Below are 24,849 nucleotides of genomic sequence, written 5' to 3'. Positions count from 1 at the left end.
GCTGCCAGGTGATTCCTTCAGTCAATCCACCCACTATCTGTCCACTATCAGGTGATCCTTCAGTCAATCCACCCACTATCTGTCCACTACCAGGTTATTCCTTCAGTCAATCCAACCACTATCTGTCCACAACCAGGTGATTCCTTCAGTCAATCCACCCACTATCTGTCCCCTACCAGGTGATTCCTTCAGTCAATCCACCCACTATCTGTCTACTACCAGGTGATTCCTTAAGTCAATCCACCCACTATCTGTCCACTACCAGGTGATTCTTTCAGTCAATCCACCCACTATCTGTCCACTACCAGGTGATTCCATCAGTCAATCCACCCACTATCTGTCCACTACCGGGTGATTCCTTCAGTCAATCCACACACTGTCTGTCCACTACCAGGTGATTCCTTCAGTCAATCCACCCACTATCTTTCCACTACCAGGTGATTCTTTAAGTCAATCCACCCACTATCTGTCCACTACTAGGTGATTCCTTCAGCCAATCCACCACTATCTGTCCGCTACCAGGTGATTCCTTCAGTCAATCCACACACGATTTGTCCACTATCAGGTGATTCCTTCAGTCAATCCACCCACTATCTGTCCGCTACCAGGTGATTCCTTCATTCAATCCACCCACCATCTGTCCACTACCAGGTGATTCCTTCATTCAATCCACCCACTATCTGTCCACTACCAGTTCAATCGTTCAGTCAATCCACCCACTATCTGTCCGCTACCAGGTGATTCCTTCAGTCAATCCACCCACTATCTGTCCGCTACCAGGTGATTCCTTCAGTCAATCCACCCACTATCTGTCCGCTACCAGATGATTCCTTCAGTCAATCCACCCACTATCTGTCCGCTACCAGGTGATTCCTTCGGTCAATCCACCCACTATCCGTCCGCTACCAGGTGATTCCTTCAGTCAATCCACCCACTATCCGTCCGCTACCAGGTGATTCCATCAGTCAATCCACCCCCTATCTGTCCGCTGCCAGGTGATTCCTTCAGTCAATCCACCCACTATCTCTCCGCTAACAGGTGATTCCTTCAGTCAATCCACCCACTATCTGTCCGCTTCCAGGTGATTCCTTCAGTCAATCCACCCACTATCTGTCCGCTACCAGGTGATTCCTTCAGTCAATCCACCCACTATCTGTCCACTACCAGGTGATTCCTTCAGTCAATCCACCCACTATCTGTCCGCTACCAGGTGATTCCTTCCGTCAATCCACCCACTATTGTCCGCTACCAGGTGATTCCTTCATTCAATCCACCCACTATCTGTCAACTTGCAGGTGATTCCTTCATTCAATCCACCCACTATCTGTCCACTACCAGGTCAATCCTTCAGTCAATCCACCCACTATCTGTCCGCTACCAGGTGATTCCTTCAGTCAATCCACCCTCTATGTCTCCGCTACCAGGTGATTCCTTCAGTCAATCCCCCCACTATCTGTCCGCTACCAGGTGATTCCTTCAGTCAATCCACCCACTATACGTCCGCTACCAGGTGATACCTTCAGTCAATCCACCAACTATCCATCCGCTACCAGGTGATTCCTTCTGCCAATCCACCCACTATCCGTCCGCTACCAGGTGATTCCCTCAGTCAATCCACCCACTATCCGTCCGCTGCCAGGTGATTCCCTCAGTCAATCCACCCACTATCTGTCCGCTGCCAGGTGATTCCTTCGGTCAATCCACCCACTATCTGTCCGCTACCAGGTGATTCCTTCAGTCAATCCACCAACTATCTGTCGGCTACCAGGTGATTCCTTCAGTCAATCCACACACTATCTGACCGTTACCAGGTGATTTCTTCAGTCAATCCACACACTATCTGTCCACTACCAGGTGATTCCTTCAGTCAATCCACCCACTATCTGTGCACTACCAGGAGATTCCTTCAGTCAATCCACCCACTATCTGTCCACTACCAGGTGATTCCATCAGTCAATCCACCCACTACCTGTCCACTACCAGGTGATTCCTTCAGTCAATCCACCCACTATCTGTCCGCTACCAGGTGATTCCTTCATTCAATCCACCCACCATCTGTTCACTACCAGGTGATTCCTTCATTCAATCCACCCACTATCTGTCCACTACCAGTTCAATCCTTCAGTAAATCCACCCACTATCTGTCCGCTACCAGGTGATTCCTTCAGTCAATCCACCCACTATCTGTCCGCTACCAGGTGATTCCTTCAGTCAATCCACCCACTATCTGTCCGCTACCAGGTGATTCCTTCAGTCAATCCACCCACTATTGGTCCGCTACCAGGTGATTCCTTCAGTCAATCCACCCACTATCCGTCCGCTACCAGGTGATTCCTTCAGTCAATCCACCCACTATCCGTCCGCTACCAGGAGATTCCCTCAGTCAATCCACCCACTATCTGTCCGCTGCCAGGTGATTCCTTCAGTCAATCCACCCACTATCTCTCCGCTAACAGGTGATTCCTTCAGTCAATCCACCCACTATCTGTCCGCTACCAGCTGATTCCTTCAGTCAATCCACCCACTATCTGTCCACTACCAGCTGGTTCCTTCAGTCAATCCACCCACTATCTCTCTACTACCAGGTGATTCCTTCAGTCAATCCACCCACTATCTGTCCACTACCAGGTGATTCCTTCAGTCATCCACCCACTATCTGTCCAGTACCAGGTGATTCCTTCAGTCAATCCACCAACCATCTGTCCACTCCAAGGTGATTCCTTCAGTCAATCCACCCAATATCTGTCTGCTACCAGGTGATTCCTTCAGTCATCCACCCACTATCTCTCCACTACCAGGTGATTCCTTCAGTCAATCCACCCACTATCTCTCCGCTACCAGGTGATTCCTTCAGTCAATCCACCCACTATCTGTCTGCTACCAGGTGATTCCTTCAGTCAATCCACCCACTATCCGTCCGCTACCAGGTGATTCCTTCAGTCAATCCACAAACTATCCATCCGCTACCAGGTGATTCCTTCAGCCAATCCACTCACTATCCGTCCGCTACCAGGTGATTCTTCAGTCAATCCACCCACTTTCCGTCCGCTACCAGGTGATTCCCTCAGCCAATCCACCCACTATCCGTCCGCTACCAGGTGATTCCCTCAGTCAATCCACCCACTATCCGTCCGCTACCAGGTGATTCCTTCAGTCAATCCACCCACTATCTGTCCGCTACCAGGTGATTCCTTCAGTCAATCCACCCACTATCTGTCCGCTACCAGGTGATTCCTTAAGTCAATCCACACACTATCTGTCCGCTACCAGGTGATTCCTTCAGTCTATCCACCCACTATCTGTCCCCTACCAGGTGATTCCTTCAGTCAATCCACCCACTATCTGTCCACTACCAGGTGATTCCTTCAGTCAATCCAGCCACTATCTGTCCACTATCATGTGATTCCTTCAGTCAATCCACCCACTATCTGTCCGCTACCAGGTGATTCCTTCAGTCAATCCACCCACTATCTGTCCGCTACCAGGTGATTCCTTCTGTCAATCCACCCATTATCTGTCCACTACCAGGTGATTCCTTCAGTCAATCCACCCACTATCTGTCCACTACCAGATGATTCCTTCAGTCAATCCACCCACTATCCGTCCGCTACCAGTTGATTCCTTCAATCAATCCACCAACTATCCATCCGCTACCAGGTTATTCCTTCAGTCAATCCACCCACTATCCGTCCGCTACCAGGTGATTCCCTCACTCAATCCACCCACTATCTTTCCGCTGCCAGGTGATTCCTTCAGTCAATCCACCCACTATCTGTCCGCTACCAGGTGATTCCTTCAGTCAATCCACCCACTATCTGTCCGCTACCAGGTGATTCCTTCAGTCAATCCACCCACTATCTGTCCGCTACCAGGTGATTCCTTCAGTCAATCCACCCACTATCTGTCCGCTACCAGGTGATTCCTTCAGTCAATCCACCCACTATCTGTCCCCTACCAGGTGATTCCTTCAGTCAATCCACCCACTATCTGTCTACTACCAGGTGATTCCTTCAGTCAATCCACCCACTATCTGTCCGCTACCAGGTGTTTCCTTCAGTCAATCCACCCACTATCTCTCCGCTACCAGGTGATTCCTTCAGTCAATCCACCCACTATCTGTCCACTACCAGGTGATTCCTTCTGTCAATCCACCCTCTATCTGTCCGCTACCAGGTGATTCCTTCAGTCAATCCACCCACTATCTGTCTGCTACCAGGTGATTCCTTCATTCAATCCACCCACTATCTGTCCACTACCAGGTGATTCCTTCAGTCAATCCACCCACTATATGTCCACTACCAGGTCAGTCTTCAGTCAATCCACCCACTATCTGTCTTCTACCAGGTGATTCCTTCAGTCAATCCACCCACTATCTGTCCGCTACCAGGTGATTCCTTCAGTCAATCCACCCACTATCTGTCCGCTACCAGGTGATTCCTTCAGTCAATCCACCCACTATCTGTCCGCTACCAGGTGATTCCTTCAGTCAATCCACCCACTATCTGTCCGCTACCAGGTGATTCCTTCAGTCAATCCACCCACTATCTGTCCACTACCAGGTGATTCCTTCAGTGAATCCACCCACTATCTGTCTACTACCAGGTGATTCCTTCAGTCAATCCACCCACTATCTGTCCACTACCAGGTGATTCCTTCAGTCAATCCACCCACTATCTGCCAATCCACTCACTATCTGTCCACTACCAGGTGATTCCTTCTGTTAATCCACCCACTATCTGTCCACTACCAGATGATTCCTTCAGTCAAACCACTCACTATCTGCCAATCCACTCACTATCTGTCCACTACCAGGTGATTACTTCTGTTAATTCACCCACTATCTGTCCACTACCAGATGATTCCTTCAGTCAAACCACCCACTATCTGCCAATCCACTCACTATCTGTCCACTACCAGGTGATTCCTTCAGTCCACACCCCACCCCCACCCCCCACAAAATCTGAAAATAAAAGTGAATAGCTCATGATTGTATCAATAACATTTGCTAAGATTCTGTTTCTTCTTTCCAATTCTGATCAAACCAAATCTCTCTATGTATTGTACCTGCCTCAACAGAAGTGATATGTAAAATTGTACAGTACCCCCGGAAACCGAAAATAGGAGCCGGAAAGATCATTCAGCCCTTTGAGACCTGATCATATCCCCTTGTCCTTCTTTCTTTCCGTACCCCTTGATCTCTTTAGCCATTCGGGTCACATGAAACATATCTAATTTAAATGGACATACATCATGGTAACAGGCCCTTCTGGCCCATAAGCCCATGATGCTCAATTACTCTACGTACAACCCCTGTACATTTTGAAGGGTGGAAGGAAACTAGAGCCCTTGGATTCGAACCCTGGTTCTAGCGCTGTAACAGCATTTCGATAACCGCTACGCCAAGCGCACCACCCCAAATGAATTGGTCTCAACAACTTTTGAAAGGAGTTCCACAAGTTCACAGCTCTCTGAGGGATAACGTTTCTTCCCATTTCAGTCCTAAATGCTTATTCTTTATCCTGCAACCCCTTGTATTGGAGTTCCTCAACATTGGGATCATTCTTCCTGCATCTAACCTGTCTTGTCCTGTCAGAATTTTAAATGTCTCAATGAGATCCCCTCTCATACTTCTAAATACCGATGAGCATAATCCTGTTCTATCCAGTCTTCCATCATTCCTCAGTCCAGACTTCCCAGGAATTAGGCTGGTAAACCTTCTCTGCACTCCATCAACAGCAAGCCTGCCATTCCTCAGATGAGGTGATCAAATCTGCGTACAATATAAGGTCTGAGCTCACCAGGTCAATGCAATTATGAAGTGGCCATACTTTCTGAGGAGACACTCAAATGTTTCTGCTGGTGTACTGCAGAGAGCATCCTGACAGGTACGGAGGTGCCAATTCACAGGATAAGAAAAGGCTACAGAGAGTTGTTACCTTGCCCAGTGACATCACGGGCACCAGTCTCCTCCGCCCTCAGATTCCTGAACGGGCAATGAACCACAGACACCACCTTAATTGTCCTACTCTCTTGCATTATTTATTTATTTTTGATATTTTCACCTTGATGCTGCTGCAAACCAACGAATTTTGTAACGTGTTCATGACAATAAATTCTGATTCCCCGATATATCGATGGAATCATGTATAATGCAAGATGTGATGAAATTCTTACTCACTGCTGCAGCCACATCACTATGTAAAAATACGCAAACAAAAATGACAAAATAACTGCACAGAAAATAAAAATGACAATAAATATAAAAGGAAATATTCACAGCGACAGTGCAAAGAGGTGGTTGCAATGGTGCACACACACACACACACACACACTTCCAGGGTGGTTACAATGTAGCAGCTACCTAATAAGGTGGAAAATTACCCAGGTATATCACGGGGCAAACCCAATCCAGCTAATTGTTGCCCAGTCTCTGCTCAACGATCAGCAGAGCGGTAGAAGTTATCATCGACGATACTTTAAAATAGTACTCTCTTACCCATAATGTTCTCCCCAATGTCATGTATGGTTTTCACCAGGACCCTTCAGATAGAACCAGAGAACACTACAGAACAGAAAGAGGCCCCTTCAGCCCTTCTAGTTTGTGCCAAACCATTTTTTTGGTCTAGTTCCACTGGCCTGCACTCAACCCATTGCCCTGCATACCTCTCCCATCCATGCACATGTCCAAATTCTTCTTAAATATTAAAATTGAGGCCACATTCACTTCAGCTGGCAGCTCGTTCCACACCCCTACCTGCTCTCTGTGTGGTTTCCCTCACATTCCCCCTAAACCTCTCCCTTTTCACCCTAAACCCATCTCGCCTACCCTAAGTGGAAAAAGCCGACCTACATTTATTCTGTCCATCCCCCTCATCATTTTAAATACCTTGATCAAATTCAACACTCCAGAGAATAAAGTCCGAACGTGTTTAATCTTTCCCTTTAACTCAGTTCCTTAAGTCCAGGAAACATCCTAGTAAATCTTCTCTGCACTCTTTCTATCTTATTGATATCTTTCCTGTAGTTAGGTGACCAAAACTGCTCACAATTCTCCAAATTTGACCTCAACAATGTCTTATACAACTTTAATGTAACATCCCAGCACCTGTACTCAATACTTTGATTTATTAAGATCTAGACATCATCGCAAGCTTAGTCTGAACACACATAAAAACACAACTAGAATTCCAGGGTGAGGCAAAAGTGAGTGCCATTGGCATTAACGAAGTCTGGCATCAAAACACCATGGTACAACTGAAATCAAAGGGTGTCAAAGCAAAAGCATGCTCATGGTGGGAGTCATACTTTGAACAAAGAAAAGTAGTTGTTGGAGATCAATCTTCACTGGCCAGGGTCATCACAGAAACCACCATCACCATCTTCTTCGAACAACCAAAGGAACTGCTCACAAACCATCTGGGGCTCTCATATTCACCAAAAGCAATTATTTATATAGATAAAATACTTGCCCTGCATGTGAATTGTTTGTCTGTGTGTGTGTTGTGTCTGGTTGTGTGTCTGCATGTTTTACACCGAGGACAGAACGCTGTTTTTTCGGGTTGTACATTTCAGTATAAGGGTATTAAAGGTTACGGTGAGAAGGCGGGGACGGGGTATTGAAATTTAAGATCAGCCATGATCTCGTTGAATGGTGGAACAGGCTCGAAGGGTCGAACGACCTACTCCTGCTCCTATTTTCTATGTTTCTATGACAATAAACTTGACTTGACAAATGCTGGTCTTGCCATGAAGATCATGAAAATAAAAAAATATTTAAAAATCACTCTCTGGTCCACCTCCTGCCTTCTTGTGTTCTCCACCCTTTGTCCACCCTCCCTCCATCTTTCTCTGCCCTCCTCCCCAATGGATTCATTGTTCTTGCCACCTCACTCTCCCTCACATTCTCATTCACCCTCACGCCGCTGGTCCTGACCCTCTCTCACTTTAACTTCCACTGCTTTCAATTTGCTTCTCGCCAGCCTTCTCTCCCCCCTCTCATTGTTGGGGCAACATTCCACCCTCACGTTCTTTCATTCTCCTTACCTCTCTCAGTTCCTGCTCCCGTTCATCACCTACTTCTCTTTTTCAGCACTTTCCACCTTCCATCTCTCCCTCCTGTCAATCCTCTCTCCTACCCACCATTTCCTCTCCTCCACTTGCTCATTAATATAATTTCTCTTCACTTTCCCAATCTCAAATCACTGGGCGGCGCGGTTGGCATAGCGGTTAGTGGTTAGAGCAACGCCTTTACAGCATAAGCAATTGGGACTGGACCGGGGTTTGGATCCCGCATTGTCTGTGAGGAGTTTGTACGCTCGCTCTGTGTCTGTGAGGGTTTTCTCCGGGGACTTGGGTTTCCTCCCCCCCCCGGGGGTGTATTTGGGCGGCACAGACTCGTGGGCTGAAGTAGCCTGTTACCATGCTGTATGCCTAAATAAATATAAATTTAAAAATACATTAAAATCGTGTATAAATCACACTGTTCCCAATCACTGCCCTTTCTCATTTTCTATCTTACATCCTTTTTACCGTGCCTTGGTGCAGGCTGCAATAAATTTGAACCACACTTTCCCCCCTCTCCATCCTATGGCACCTCCTCCCCATCCCTCTTCTCTCAGTCCAAACCAACTCAAATCTCTCTCTACCTCCTCTATTCAGAGCCCCCTTTCCCCTGCCTCTCCTCTCTCTATCCCACCATCTCTCTGCTCTCCTCCCTCTTCTCCAGAATCCCTCACCCTTTCTTCTGACCAACCCCATCACACTTCCCTTTCCCTCCCCATCGAGTCCCCTTCCTCCATTCTTCTCTCCCCTCCTCCTCCAATCACCTTCTCCCCAACCACATTTCTCCCCTTTCTCCAACCCACCTCTTCCCAACAAACCTCTCTACCCAAACCTCCTGCTCCCCATCCTCCCGCCTGCTGTCTATGCCTTGTCTCTATTCACCTCACATTCTCCAGCTTTCCAATCATCTCATTTAATCCCCACTCTATCACCATCTTCCCCTTCCTTCCTCCCCACATCCTGGCTCCCCTATCCTTATTAGTCTTCCCACACCACATTCTCTTGTTCCCTCCATGCTCCTCCCTTCTCTCTCTCCTTTTTGTTCATTCTCCCTCACTTCCCTCTCTCTGTACCTTCCTCATGCCCTAACACACCCCCATCCTCTTTTCCTCTGTCCTCTCCTGCTCTCTTTTATCCTCCACCCGCCTTCCACTCTACCCTTTCCCCTTTCTGTCCTCTCCCTTGTCTCTCCTCTACACCAAACCCTCTGCCCTATCTTTCCTTCCCCTCATTCTCTCACTCCTCCTCCATCCACTCTCCTGTAACTTTCCCCACCCCTCCCTCCTCCACCTCCTTCTCCCTAGTCTCCCCTCTGCTCTATTCCCTCTTGTCCAACCTCTCCCTTCTAACCCTCTGTCCATCTCTCCTCTACTGTGCTCTCTCCCCTCCTCCCCATCCTTCCTCTATCCATTTTCCTCCCTTCTCTCTGCTTTTCTTCTGTCCTTCCCCCCTTCCTCTCCTCAACCTTCCACTGTGACACCCTCCCCACTTCTCTGTTCCTGTTCCCTGCTATTCCCCACCCCACTCTATCCTTACCCCTCCTTCCGCCCCCCCCCCATTCTGTCCTTCCCATCCCAAGTTCTCTCCCCCTTCCCTCTGTCCATTCTCTGCTCTTTTTTTTACTCCACTCTTCTCACTCCCCCCCCGTCCCTCTCTCTCCTCCACATCCTCTCCATAGAACACTACAGCACAGAAAACAGGCCATTCAGCTCTTCTAGACTGTGCTGAAATATCATTCCACTACAGCCAATAACCTGCTCCCATTCTGTTACTGTCCAGACATCTACCATCTATCCAATTTATTCTTAAAGCTTAAGAGTGAGCCTGCATTTACCAATTCAGATGGCAGCTCGTTCCAAACTGACCACCTTCTGAGTGAACATTTTCTCCCTAAACCTTTCACCCTAAAGCCGTCCTCTCATATTTATCTGTCCTAATCTCTGGTTAGAGCCGATTTGCATTTACTCTGTCTATACCCCTCAATTTTGTAAACCTCATCAAATCTTCCCTCGTTCTTCTTCCTGTCCCTTTGATCAACTCCACCTTCTTTACCCCTCCCCTCCTTCCCTCTCTCCCCTCCACACCTCCATTATTTCCCCTCCACTCCTTCCATCCCCTCAATCCTGTTATCTCTCCTCCCACTCTCCACCTATCCCTCTCCATCTCATCATCCCTCTCCTCTCCCACCCCTCCCTCCCTCCCACTGCCCCACACTCCATCTCCTCCCTCACTCTCACACCTCCAATATTTCCCCCTCCACTCCTTCCATCCTCACTCCCTTTATCACTCCTCCCTCTCCATCTCACCACGCTTCCCCTCTCCCTTCTTCTCCCATCCCTCCCTCCAACCCACTGCCCTGCACACCCTCTCCTCCTCTACTGGTCTATCCACCTTCTCACCATTTCTCCCCCTCCCTTCCTCTGCCTTACCCTTCCCTCCCTCTATCCCCCCCCACCTTTCATCCCTATTCCCTACATCCCCTTCCTCCTACCCTCCTCTTCCCCTCACCCTACCCTCCTCTTCCCCTCACCCTACTCTCCTCTTCCCCTCACCCTCCCCTTCCCTCTCTCCGCCTGCTCCCTCCCTCCTCCTTGCCTCACTGCTGCCTCCTGTGATCCCCTCTGCCGCTGCCGCCTCACTGCTGCCCCCTGTGGCCACCTATGCCGCTGCCGCCTCACTGCTGCCCCCTGGCCGCCACCGCCGACGCTGCCGCCTCTCTGCTGCGCCCTGGCGGCCGCCGCCGCTGCCCGCTGTGATGAAGATGGCGGCGGCGCTCACCGTCTCTCCCTCTCCACCGCTCCGGGTGAGTGTTCACGGACTCGGGCCGCGCGTCGTAGCGCAGCCCGGGGCTCCGGCCGAATCCGGTACCGGCTTCACGCCGACGGCAGCCACGCCGGCCGAGGGAGAGGGGGCAGCCGAAGCGGCGGCGGTCGGGGTCGGGGCCCGAGCCTGCGGCCTAGCGTAGGGAGGCCGGCCGTCCGAGGGGCGCCTCCGGCCGGCGTCGATCCCGGCGCTGCCTCGCTGCGGCTGTAGGTGGCGGCCCGGCCGTTCTCCTCGGTCGGGGAGTCGCCGATAGTCGGCCCGCCGCCTAGGCCGCAGGTCCCGGGCTGTAGGTTGTGGCGTAGCGGCAATTGGGGCTTGTTGTGGGGGCGGGGAGGGGTGAGGGGGGCGGCAATCCGTGCTCTGAGCGGCGGCGGCGGACACCTGCGGCCCCGGCCTCGGGCTGCGAACAAAGCCGGCGGCTCCGGCCGGCAAGGACGCGACTGGGGTGACCGGGCCCCGGCCCCGCTCCCGCTTCCGTCCCGGGCATTTAAACCGTGGCGGCAGGGGCTGCCTCGGGCCGCTGGAATCCAAAGGACTCCCTCCCCCACACACCACCCCCCCCCGGCACCCAAGGGACACCCTTCCCCACAACCCCGGCACCCAGAGGACCCCCTGCCCACTTATGCCACCCTCTCCCTCCCCCCTGCACCCCTCTCCTTCCCTTCCCCCCCTCCACTCCCTCCCCAATCCGGATCCCCCTCACCCTCCCCATGCCCCCCTCTCCCACCCCATGCCCCCCTCTCCCTCCCCATGCCCCCCTCTCCCTCCCCATGCCCCCCTCTCCCTCCCCATGCCCCCCTCTCCCTCCCCATGCCCCCCTCTCCCTCCCCATGCCCCCCTCTCCCTCCCCATGCCCCCCTCTCCCTCCCCATGCCCCCCTCTCCCTCCCCATGCCCCCTTTCCCTCCCCATGCTCCCCTTTCCCTCCCCATGTCCCCCTTTCCCTCCCCATGCCCCCCTTTCCCTCCCCATGTCCCCTTTCCCTCCCCATGCCCCCTTTCCCTCCCCATGCCCCCTTTCCCTCCCCATGCCCCCTTTCCCTCCCCATGCCCCCTTTCCCTCCCCATGCCCCCTTTCCCTCCCCATGCCCCCTTTCCCTCCCCATGCCCCCTTTCCCTCCCCATGCCCCCTTTCCCTCCCCATGCCCCCCTTTCCCTCCCCATGCCCCCCTTTCCCTCCCCATGCCCCCCTTTCCCTCCCCATGCCCCCCTTTCCCTCCCCATGCCCCCCTTTCCCTCCCCATGCCCCCCTTTCCCTCCCCATGCCCCCCTTTCCCTCCCCATGCCCCCCTTTCCCTCCCCATGCCCCCCTTTCCCTCCCCATGCCCCCCTTTCCCTCCCCATGCCCCCCTTTCCCTCCCCATGCCCCCCTTTCCCTCCCCATGCCCCCCTTTCCCTCCCCATGCCCCCCTTTCCCTCCCCATGCCCCCCTTTCCCTCCCCATGCCCCCCTTTCCCTCCCCATGCCCCCCTTTCCCTCCCCATGCCCCCCTTTCCCTCCCCATGCCCCCCTTTCCCTCCCCATGCCCCCCTTTCCCTCCCCATGCCCCCCTTTCCCTCCCCATGCCCCCCTTTCCCTCCCCATGCCCCCCTTTCCCTCCCCATGCCCCCCTTTCCCTCCCCATGCCCCCCTTTCCCTCCCCATGCCCCCCTTTCCCTCCCCATGCCCCCCTTTCCCTCCCCATGCCCCCCTTTCCCTCCCCATGCCCCCCTTTCCCTCCCCATGCCCCCCTTTCCCTCCCCATGCCCCCCTTTCCCTCCCCATGCCCCCCTTTCCCTCCCCATGCCCCCCTTTCCCTCCCCATGCCCCCCTTTCCCTCCCCATGCCCCCCTTTCCCTCCCCATGCCCCCCTTTCCCTCCCCATGCCCCCCTTTCCCTCCCCATGCCCCCCTTTCCCTCCCCATGCCCCCCTTTCCCTCCCCATGCCCCCCTTTCCCTCCCCATGCCCCCCTTTCCCTCCCCATGCCCCCCTTTCCCTCCCCATGCCCCCCTTTCCCTCCCCATGCCCCCCTTTCCCTCCCCATGCCCCCCTTTCCCTCCCCATGCCCCCTTTCCCTCCCTCTGCGCCTCCCCCTTTCTCTCTCTCCCCCGCTCCCCCTTCTCTCTCTCCCCGCTCCCCTTCTCTCTCTCCCCCGCTCCCCTTCTCTCTCTCCCCCGCTCCCCTTCTCTCTCTCCCCCGTTCCCCTTCTCTCTCTCCCCCGTTCCCCTTCTCTTCTCCCCCGCTCCCCTTCTCTCTCTCCCCCGCTCCCCTTCTCTCTCTCCCCCGCTCCCCTTCTCTCTCTCCCCCGCTCCCCTTCTCTCTCTCCCCCGCTCCCTTCTCTCTCTCCCCCGCTCCCCTTCTCTCTCTCCCCCGCTCCCCTTCTCTCTCTCCCCCGCTCCCCTTCTCTCTCTCCCCGCTCCCCCTTCTCTCTCTCCCCCGCTCCCCCTTTTCTCTCCCCCGCTCCCCTTCTCTCTCCCCGCTCCCCTTCTCTCTCCCGCTCCCCTTCTCTCTCCCCGCTCCCCTTCTCTCTCCCCGCTCCCCTTCTCTCTCCCCGCTCCCCTTCTCTCTCCCCGCTCCCCTTCTCTCTCCCCGCTCCCCTTCTCTCTCCCCGCTCCCCTTCTCTCTCCCCGCTCCCCTTCTCTCTCCCCCGCTCCCCTTCTCTCTTTCTCCCCGCTCCCCCTTCTCTCTCTCCCCGCTCCCCCTTCTCTCTCTCCCCGCTCCCCCTTCTCTCTCTCCCCGCTCCCCTTCTCTCTCTCCCCGCTCCCCTTCTCTCTCTCCCCGCTCCCCTTCTCTCTCTCCCCGCTCCCCTTCTCTCTCCGCTCCCCCTTCTCTCTCCCCTTTTCCTTTCCCCCCGCACCCCTCTCCCCTCCCCCCTGCACCCCTCTCCCCCCTGCACCCCTCTCCCCTCCCCCTGCTCCCCTCTCCCCGCACCCCTCTCCCCTCCCCCCGCACCCTTCTCCCTTCCCCCCCGCACCCCTCTCCCCTCTCCCGCACCCCTCTCCCCTCCCCCGCACTCCTCTCCCCTCCCCCAGCACCCCTCTCCCCCCCCGCACCCCTCTCCCCTCCCCTCGCATCCCTCTCCCCTCCCCCCGCACCCCTCTCCCCTCCCCCCGCACCCCTCTCCCCGCACCCCTCTCCCCTCCCCCCGCACCCCTCTCCCCTCCCCCCGCACCCCTCTCCCCTCCCCCCGCACCCCTCTCCCCTCCCCCCGCACCCCTCTCCCCTCCCCCCGCACCCCTCTCCCCTCCCCCCGCACCCCTCTCCCCTCCCCCCGCACCCCTCTCCCCTCCCCCCGCACCCCTCTCCCCTCCCCCCGCACCCCTCTCCCCTCCCCCCGCACCCCTCTCCCCTCCCCCCGCACCCCTCTCCCCTCCCCCCGCACCCCTCTCCCCTCCCCCCGCACCCCTCTCCCCTCCCCCCGCACCCCTCTCCCCTCCCCCCGCACCCCTCTCCCCTCCCCCCGCACCCCTCTCCCCTCCCCCCGCACCCCTCTCCCCTCCCCCCGCACCCCTCTCCCCTCCCCCGCACCCCTCTCCCCTCCCCCCGCACCCTTCTCCCCTCCCCCGCACCCCTCTCCCCTCCCCCCGCACCCCTCTCCCCTCCCCCCGCACCCCTCTCCCCTCCCCCCGCACCCCTCTCCCCTCCCCCCGCACCCCTCTCCCCTCCCCCCGCACCCCTCTCCCCTCCCCCGCACCCCACTCCTGCACCTCTCTCCCCTCCCCCGCACCCCACCCCTGCACCCCTCTCCCCTCCCCCCGCACCCCCCTCCCCCAGACCCCCCTTCTCCCCTCCCTCCTCCCCCGCACCCCTGTGCCCATCTCCCTCCCCTACCTGCAGCCCCCTCCCTCCCCTACCCGCAGCCCCCTCCCTCCCCTACCCGCAGCCCCCTCCCTCCCCTACCCGCAGCCCCCTCCCTCCCCTACCCGCACCCCCCTCCCTCCCCTACCCGCACCCCCTCCCTCCCTTACCCGCACCCCCTCCCTCCCTTACCCGCACCCCCTCCCTCCCTTACCCACACCCCCTCCCTCCCTTACCCGCACCCCCTCCCTCCCTTACCCGCGCCCCCTCCCTCCCTTACCCGCGCCTCCTCCCTCCCCTACCCGCGCCTCCTCCCTCCCCTACCCGCGCCCCCTCCCTCCCCTACCCCCGCCTCCTCCCTCCCTTACCCGCACCCCCTCCCTCCCTTACCCGCACCCCCTCTCTCCCCTACCCGCACCCCCTCCCTCCCCTACCCGCATCCCCTCCCTCCCCTACCCACATCCCCTCCCTCCCCTACCCGCATCCCATTTCCCTTCCTCCGCACCCACTCCTTCTTCACTCCCTCACCCATCCCCCTCCCTCACCCATCCCCCTCCCTTTGCTCCTCCTCCCTCTTTACTCCCTCCCCGCTCCCCCTTCTCTCTCCCTCTGCCCACCCTCCCATTACTTCCTTCGACTCCCTCCCCGCACACCCTCTTCCTCTCCACCTCCTCTCCTTCCCTCTGAATCCCTTGCCCATCCCCCTGCAGCCCCCACGCACCCTCCGCTTCAGCACCCTCCCTTCGCCTCCACTCCTTCTGCCTCCACACGTCCCTGCATCCTCTGCCTCAGCATGACCTTGCCCTCCACCTCTGTAACCCCTCATTCCCTCCACCATTTCTGGCCTCTTATCCTTGCTCCCTCTGCCCTTTCACTGCCATCTCTGACTTTCTGCACTTCCTTGCATTCCAACACCCTTCCCCCCCCCCCCCCCCCCCCCCCCGGTGAACTCTTGTCCTCCTTCACCCCTTAGTCATTCCACCTGTGCCGTCTGCACCACAGCCTCCCCACTTCTGCCCTTTGTGCAGGTTATGCCCCATTGCACTCTCCTTGCCCTCTATCTCTGCAACCTTTTCCCATCACTGGCTGACGCTGTATGGGTGTCATTTATCTCTTCTCAATTTGCTCTTTTTACGTTTTCTCCTCTAGGTCCATAATTCTGCCTAGTGTTTATCTTGCCTTACATTTGGTGTGAATACCTGTGTAGGCAACTGAATGGAAGCATTCTGATGGTTCAGAATTTTGAGACTTCACAGAAGGTTGGGATTTTATAAGTTGAACATTTCAGTTTCCTCTCCAGGAACGGCTATTTTGTGCAAACTAGCGTACCACTGGATTTTTATCCCCTCATATTGTTTCTGAGGGTAGAAGTAGTCCTGATTGAGAGAGGGGGATTGGCTTTGATTTGGAAAACGCCAATGCTATGGTGAACTGCTTCTTTATTCCGAGAAATCTCTTTTTGTTATGTGTAGAACTGATTCAACACAGAGATAAGGGGTAACACTCTCTGGATATTGGGAGTCATCAGCCATGGTAAAATTGGCAAATCCGTTGTATACCGAGTGGATTCTGGAGGCAATCCAAAAAGTGAAAAAGCAGAAACAGAGACCCTCGGAGGAAAGGATTTGCCATGCCGTCGCCTCATCCCATGGATTAGACAGAAAAACTGTCCTGGAACAACTGGTGCTGAGTGTCAAAGATGGGACGATCTTAAAGGTTACAAATAAGGGACTTAATTCTTACAAGGATCCAGACAATCCAGGACGGATTGTACTCCCCAAACCTCGGAATCAGTCCAAGTCAGATGTGAAACATAGCATCGATTGGAATAAACTTCTCAAAAGGGCAATTGAGGGCTTGTCGGAGCCCAATGGATCATCGCTGAAGAACATAGAACGGTTTTTGAGGGCTCAGAAGGATGTGATCGGAGTGTTTGGGGCAGGTGCCTCCTCAGCCCTCCACCAGCAGCTGAGGCTTTCCCTGAAACGGGCCATAAGCCATGGCCGAATTATCAAGGATGGGCCCCTGTATCGGCTCTTGCGTGGCAAATCAAGTGGTGAAGGCAAACAGGGGCATGACTCGATCTCCTGCCTGCCGCCTGTTAGCCTCCTGACTCATGAGAAGGACAAGGTAGGTGGCTTTTGAATAAATGCTGAAATCGATGTTACAATTTGATGCTTGATGCAGCTCACTAAGCTACTGATGTTGGAGAAGTAGAGAGTGGCCTGAATAATCCCAGGACTGATGGAAGATGTGGACCAGGTATCTAATCGTGCTCCTAATTCCAGATTGTTGTTTGTTCTTTAGACATGACTCATTAGTCTTGGATTTTGTTAGCTGGGATGGGAAAATGTGCAGCATTTTCAAGTACTGAAAATGTAACCACAGCTGAGAAATATATCAAATCAGAGTGACATGATCAGAAGATAAACTTGTTACTCAAGTGGTTTGTGAACATGGGCAATTGATTTATCACTCATTTATAAATACCAGTACTCCTACTGCAATATCTGGGAACTTGCTGCCAATTTTTGTAGATACATCCAAGCTTAAGCTGTGGAATACTTCTAGTTTTTGCAATTTCCTATTTACCTAAGAGTATTTGGGTTTTATTTTGAAGATATTTTTGCATTCATTATTACATTTCTGCGAGATGCCCTTTGGGTGACATGAAGTCAGTGGACAATCAGTGCAGCATGTGTGGTATAATGTTTTGGAGTTTCTTTCATTCTTATATCTCTGACCGATGTCTTGTGCTTGAAGTTTTAGACCATTGGTGGATCTTTGTAGTTTTGAGGTGAAAGTTTGTTATTTTAGAGTTTGTGCCCATGCAGATGTGAAATGAGATCCTGCAGTTTTAATTTTTTATCCTGGTAACGTGAAGGAAAATGAGCATGCATAACTATTGATTTTTAAAAAGTTCTTAAAAGTGGAGTTAATTCTGTTAAAGTATGAAAATACTTGAGATTTGTGAATCTCAATTTCCATTGATGAAATCCTTTGCATTTTCTCAGAATATTCCATAGCTTTTCACACCCGGTGAATTTCCTGTGTATATGAACGGATGTGACCATGAAACCGCAAGTGGCAAGGGCCAACAATTCTTCTTGTGCACCAATACATTATATCTGTTATTTGGTCATGATGTTTGAGGGGCTGGAACATAAAAATTCATAGAACCAAAGAGCATTACAGCATAGAAAATAAACCCTTCAGCCCTTCTAGTTGGTGCTGAACTACTGTTCTACCTAGTCCCACTGACCTGCACCCGTCTATAGCCCTCCTAGCCTTTCCATCCATGTAGCTGTCCAAATTTTTCTTAAATGTTAAAATTGAGCCTGCATTCACCACTTCAGCTTGCAGCTTGTGCCCCACTCTGCTCTGTCTGACAAAGTTCCCCCCCACCCAAAACTTTTCCCCTTTCACTCTTAACCCATGTCCTCTGGTTTGTATTTCACCTACCTACAGTGGAAAAGGCTGACCTATCTATCTCCCTCATCATTTTGTCTACCTCAATCAAATTTCCCCTCCTTACTCTTCGACTCCTTCCTTGGGATATGGGGAAAACAGACCGGCCAAGTATCATGTAAGAGCACAGCATCTCCAGCAGTGCAGTTCTCCCAAGTTCATTGGGCCATCACTCTGTCTCTCTGGGTTTCACTTTTTGGCTTGAAGCTCAGCAAACATGATAAAGGAAAGTGATGAAGTGGTTGCAGCCACTGAATTTAACACATCTGAAAAAAAAATTACACATGTTCAGCAAATTGAGCAGGCAGTTCAGTGATTTGTAGTTTGCAGCACAAATTCCCAATTATACTTTACACTTTCCCTTTAAGTTCAGCTGGAATGTTATAATTGGGTCTTTAGGTCTGAAATTCTCTATTAAACTCTGGCATTGAATGTTCCCTCAGTCCTTGCAGCATTTGGCACCAAGCTCTGTAGATAACACTGCAAAAAAAAGAGCCAGCCACAGCTGTGTCATTTCTCAGTCTGACGATGTAATAGTCGTCTTCTGTGCTGCCAGTATGCTATTAAAGTGCTAGTTTACATGGTAAGGTGAAGTGTAAAGATAATGCTTCATTCTGGTTATGTTTTTATGCTTGAAAGTTGGAAGAATCTTCACAACTGTTTCCAAGGTGACAATTAATATTTGGACATAACACAGAAATGTAAGAGGGACTTTTGCAGTGTCCATAGGAGGTAGAGATTTATTACCGACATATCTGGACTGTGCTCTTCAAGGTTCCTTAACTCTTGATGATTGCCTGCTGCTTTCTGATGCAGCATTCGCTGGAGATGTTCTTGATAGTGGGGAGGGTTTTGCCTGCGATGCCGTGAGCTGTGTCCACTACCTTTTGCAGGGATTTTCACTCAGGGGTATTACTGTCCCCGTACCAGACAATGATGTAGCCAGTCAGCACACTTTCCACCAGATATCTATTGAAATTTGCCAAGGTTTCCGGTGTCATACCAAACCTCTGCAGACACCTGAGGAAGTAGAGGTGCTGACATGCTTTCTTCATGATGGCATTAGTGTGTTGGTCCAGGAAAGATCTTCTGAAATAGTGACTTCCAAGAACTTAAATTTGCTCACTCTCTTCCCACCGTATGGGTGGGAAGGTAGAAGAGAAAAAAGCTGAGGTTATAGGGGGAGGGTTTAGCTTCCTGAATGGAGGGGTGTGAGTTAAGGATGATCTTGTTCTCTCTCAGGAAGTCACAAAATTGTCACGAAAGTAGGCGTTTAAGTTTGAACTTGGTTCAAGTTTTTGTTTGGCAAGGAGCTAATGACTTTCCACTGTCTGGCGTAATTATGTGGTACCACATGCATGCAGTGAAGTTTGATCCCTGAGTTGTGCATGTCATCCATCAGGAATGAACAGCATTAAATATCTTCAAACTTTTAACAAACCCATTGGCTTCCATCACCGAACACTTTGAAAGGTCATGGCTTCTTTATTTTGTTTATCAAAAATTACACCTCAGTTAAACATTGGGGGAACTTGGCAAGCTGGGCGCAAGCTTGCTGCAGGAAATCACTGATCTGGTTGCAGAAGGCTGGGGTTGCAGATGACAACTGCAAGAAAAGGAGAAATCGAATGTTCATAAGGCCTTCAGTTTGGAGATTTGAATACGGGGACTGGATTCAGAATCTGGCAAGATATAATAGTGGGAACAAGATGAGTTCAATGGATTTTCTATATTTTCTTGAAAATATGAAAGTAATTGAAAGGAAGGAAACAAATTGAATGAAATAAAAAATGTAATGTTTTTAAATGGAGCAGATGATAGGATTGGATTTGAGGTGAGATTGTAATATTATAATATAATAATATAATAAATGGGGGAACTATGAATAAAAAGTGATGTATTTTCTACATGTTTACAAATAACCTTTAATAAAATCTGATATGTGCACTTTAATCATGTGAATTGTTTGATTACAAACAAAACTGGAGCATAGGAGGAAAATAAAGGAAAAAAAGTGTATTTGTCCCAAACATTGAGGGCATTGGGTGAAGAACAGAGAACATTGGGGCTATCTCAAAAAAACTGGGTTGTAACCAGCTATGTCATGAGAAACATACAAAAAGGAAAATGTAGGAGAGAGTTGAGTAATAAATAACAGTTCATAAGAATGGAGAGGTGGGAATGGTGGGGACAGGAAAGGGTTGATGGTAAATCTTTAAAGGCAGCTCAGGTGAAGCAAATTGAGATGACATTGGGTAGTCACAGGCACAGTTTTGTTGTGTTTAGAAATGCTGGATTCTCGTTATAAAGGTGTTCCAGATGTGCACACGTTTTTCACCACAACAAACCATGTTGCAGAAATGAAGTGGAAAGGTCAGCTTCCTCTTTCGGAAAGCGAGTAATTGGACCATTAGGGAGGAAGAGGAATTGCGAAGGTTCACTGCGGTCATGGGAGATTGATGTCCAAGAGTTAGTGCTGAAGCAGCAGGAAGACATTTGATGCTTCTGTCAAGTGGAGCGAGTGGAACAGCTCGAATGGAAGATTGACAGAGGTTGGTTGTGGACAGCACAGTGTGACTGAGTGGTTGAATGTGTTTGGTAGTGTTCTTACTGCAGACTATTCATTGTGCTGTGATTGTAACTTGATGGTGAAGGTAGTATGAACTGTGGGAGAAATTGTGAAGTAAATGGCTGAAAAATGTGAGAGAGGATGGGAGTAGTTGTTTTTGTTTTACTTTGGGACAGTTCACATTGAATGCAGACATATGATTTCTTTCAATGTAGCTGAAAGCTCATGGAATAAACAATTTTAAATGGTCCAAAACTGTTTAATACAAATTGTACAAAACGCAGCACACTTTAAATTGCCTTTTGATCATACAAAGATGAATCAGAGGTGAAGAAGGAGAGCAAATTTAAGTTCTTGGCAGTCACTGTCTTGGAGGATCTTTCCTGGACCAAACACATTAAATAGCATCATGTACAAAGTGCCTCTACTTCCTCAGGAGCTTGTGGAGGTTTGGTATAATATTGGAAACCCTGGGAAATTTCTACAACTATGTGATGGAAAGTGTGCTGACCAGCTGCATCATGCTCTGGTATGGGGACTCCAATACCTCTGAGCATAAAGCCCTGCAAAAGGGAGTGGACACAGCCCAGGACATCACATGCAAAACCCTCCCCACCATCAAGAACGATGCTGTCAGAGAGCAGCAGCAATCATCAAGGATCCACACCTCCCAGTATCCACTCTATTCACACTGCTACCATTAGGAAAGAGGTATAGGTGCCCCAGGACTCGCCCCACCAGGTTCAGGAACAGCTGGTCCCCCTCCACTATCAGACTCCTCAACAACAAACTCAGTCAGGGACTTGTTTAAGGACTCTGACTTGTGCATTGTATTGATTTTTTTTTCTCTCTGTCTTGCACAGTCTGTTTGTTTGCATTCATTAACTGTTTACATGTGTATGTTGAGAGCAGTTTTTTGTACTACCACTAAGTGGTAATTCTGCCTCACCCACAGGAAAAAGAATCTCAAGGTTGTGTGCGATGTCATGTATGTACTCTAGCAATATATCTGAAATCTGATTTGCAGAAGCTTGAGTGTTTATAGACGGAACTGATGCAATGGTTATCAGTGATAGAGCACCAAGATCAAATGATTAGACAAATCATATCCTGCTTTTGATTTTGATATGGAGTTAATTGCTCAGCTGTACTAGTGAGGATAGGTATCTGATCCTTTTGTGGGGCAGTTTCTAATGGGATACACATTCTTGCCTTTTAAACTTGCTGCAGGACAATTTATTGTCTGGTGGAAAGCTTGTACTGTAATGTCCTTTGACTTAATAGTGCTTCCTTTGAGGTGATGCTGGCTCTCGATACTTGCTCCTCCTCCACCACAACTAGTTAGTTGTCTCCCTGCAGGAGATTTGGTATATAATTAATTGTCAGTCTTTTTTTTTCTTCACTGGGCCAATGACCTACTAACATTTTCAACTGTGTTTCATGTGTAAAGAGAGTGTAGTTCTTTTAAATTAATGAAAATTGTTGTAAATCACTAAGAAATGGTATTGCTACTTTCTGCTTTGGACTGGGTCTTTGGTGTAAGGATACGTGCAATATTCACATAGAGAAAAGCTGACCCTGGACAATTGTGTATCTTGAAAATAAACCATAAACATTGAAAAATGTGTACAATATTGGCCCTTTGTTATCCAATAATTATTTCCCACCCATACTTACCCTTGAGAAGTTGGAAGTGAGATTCAATCTTAAACTGCTTGTGATGGTTTCCCCTCTTGTAGTTATCCCACCATCTGATTGTGGTTGGGTTTGGAAGATGTGGTTGGAAAAAAGTGAGGTGATTTTCTTGTGGATGGTGTACATTTATTAACATGATGCATCTTTCCCACCCACTTCCAATATAAACTGAAATATTGCATGCTGTTATCCTTGACTGCATGTCAGAACTGCAGTTTTGTGTTGATAAATTTGTTTTAACATCATTTACATCTGTGTGCAGCAAGCTGATTCTGCTGTTAGTTGTGTGTTTAAACTTCAGATCCTCTGCTCATTTTTAAATATGCTGGCTGTTACAACGGGATATTCCTGACATTGAACCTTGGTTGGTCTTCTGGCTTGAAACACAAAAGTCTGCAAGGGCTGTGGTTGTAGTAAAAAGACAGAAATGTTGGGGGAACTCAGCTGGCCTTGCAGACCCCTTGGGAGGTAAAGGTATATTACTGAAGTTTTGGGTCTGAGTCCCTCCTTGGGTCTTCTGGCTTGATCATCATGGATGTGAGGTTACAGATTAAGTATAACTCTGGTGTGTTGATTGGCCTTTATTGGAACAATGGAATGAAGTTGTTGGGAGATCCTGTTACAACTGTGTAGGGTGGTGATAAGACCACTCCTGGAGGGATAAACGCATTGGAGCAGGTTCATTGGGCTAATTCCTGGGATTCAGGACTTTTTTTTAAAATACTTTATTTAAAAGGGATGCAGGAATGGTTGAGCAGATTGGAGTTTGGAGGAATTAAAGAAATGGTTTACTGAAAATTAACATGTTCTGAGGGAACATGTCAGCAAGATAGATGCTGAGAAGAAGTTTATTCTTGTGGTGCTATCCACCTCGGGTTATAGAGAACATTCAGAAAATGAGTAAAATATGAAAATCTGCAGACACCATGGTTGAAGTAAAAGTATAAAGCTGGAGAAACTCAGCAAGTGAAGCGGTATCGGGCTAGACCCCTTTATGATGGTATGGATAAATGTCAGTAGGTGTCTGAACACTTCACTTCAGGGTTGATTTACTGCATCCGGTGCTCCTTTTGTGGCCTTCTCTAAATCGGAGAGATTGGGCGTAAATTGGGAGATCACTTCACTGAGCACCTTCACTCAGTCTGCAGCAGTAACAGAGACGTCCCAGTAGCTAACCATTTCAGTTCTGTGTAATTATCGCACCAAGACCACATGCAAATTGGAAGAATACCTGATTTTTTTGTCTGGGCACTCTCCAGCCAGATGGCATTAACATTAACTTTTCCAGTTTCTGCTCACCCGCTCTCCTCTTCCCCTTACCCCCTTCCCTTCCCCTTTCCAGTTCTCCCCCTCCCTTCCCCTCTATTTACCTATCCATCCCTCCTCCCCTTGATTGCTGCTGTCCCCTCCTTTCCTTCTCCATCTGTCACCTGCAGCCTTTGAGACCACACACCCCCAACTCTTTTGATTGGACACCTGCCTACATTTTCCCATACCTTGATGAAAGGCTCTAGCCCGAAACGTCGGTTATGTATTTTTACCGTTGCTACATAAAGGACTCTGCTTGACCTGCTGAGTTTCTCCAGCATTATGTTTTTATTCAGAAAATGAGGCCAGGACCAGATCAGTTGTGATCCTGCTCAGTAACAGAGCAAGGACAACTTGCGTTACTCCAATTTCCTGAATTCAAGATCCAATTTAGTGTCATTGTAATAAAACAGGGTCATATTGCTTTTGCCTGCTGTAAGGCAAACAGATTTGCCATTGGCAGAAATTGCCTGAAGCGCCTCTTACAGTCAAGAGAGAGAGAAGCAAAAAAGCCCCCTAGAGTCACTGAGTATCAGTAGATTCATTTCTGCAGCCTCCACAGCCACACAGAGTCCAGTCCAAACCATCGGCAGCCCAGGCTTCAGATCAGAACCTCTGACACGGTCAGGAACCCTTCAGTGCCATCAGCACCCCATCGCATCACAGATTCAATACCTGGTACCCCTTCAGCCAGTTTCGAGCCATTCTCCAGCAGTCCGCAGCCCAGTGTGAATATCCCGACAGCAGTCTCCAGCAGCCCACAGCTTCTGTGGGTTCCTTGCCTCGAGTCACCAGCAGTCCGCCACATGCATTAGTCTTTCAGCTGCAGAGCCCCCTCACTGGTCTGCTGTCCCTGTCCCGTGGGTCGTCTCCTCTGCTTCTCCTTCTCAGACAGGGGATGGTCTCCCCACTTTCTGGTGCCCTGCTCCCCTAGAATCTGCAACCCCTCACGGCTGCTGCTGGTCAGAGGCACCGCCATCTTGGATGCAGATTCGTAGCTATGTTTGTCCTGCATCTTTTGTTCTGCTGTAAAGGGTACCATTGTTTATTTGGGATATCATCTCCCACGAGGACTGTGTAATGGTCATTTCTACAAATACTGTTGTGCACGGTTGTATCTGTGTCACATTTGTGAGAACAGACTTTTTT

General features: G+C 50.8%; 1 protein-coding gene across 4 annotated transcripts in view; it reads left to right on the top strand.

Annotated features, from left to right (window-relative positions):
* The first annotated feature begins 10,772 nt into the window (after positions 1-10,772).
* LOC138754175 (histone acetyltransferase KAT6A-like) overlaps positions 10,773-24,849 on the top strand; it is a 162,330-nt gene continuing 148,253 nt past the window's right edge. For all 4 annotated transcript variants that reach the window (XM_069918056.1, XM_069918057.1, XM_069918055.1 and 1 more), the window contains exons 1-2: positions 10,773-10,864; positions 15,810-16,790. In XM_069918056.1, coding sequence (XP_069774157.1) covers positions 16,191-16,790 — 600 coding nt within the window. In that variant the 5' untranslated portion in view covers positions 10,773-10,864; positions 15,810-16,190. The remainder of the gene's footprint in view (positions 10,865-15,809; positions 16,791-24,849) is intronic.

The sequence above is a fragment of the Narcine bancroftii genome, chromosome 2 (assembly GCF_036971445.1).
Source record: "Narcine bancroftii isolate sNarBan1 chromosome 2, sNarBan1.hap1, whole genome shotgun sequence".
Classification (NCBI taxonomy): Eukaryota; Metazoa; Chordata; class Chondrichthyes; order Torpediniformes; family Narcinidae; genus Narcine; species Narcine bancroftii.
The sequence above is the reverse complement of the archived record's forward strand: the minus strand, read 5'-3'. Positions and strand labels throughout refer to the sequence as shown.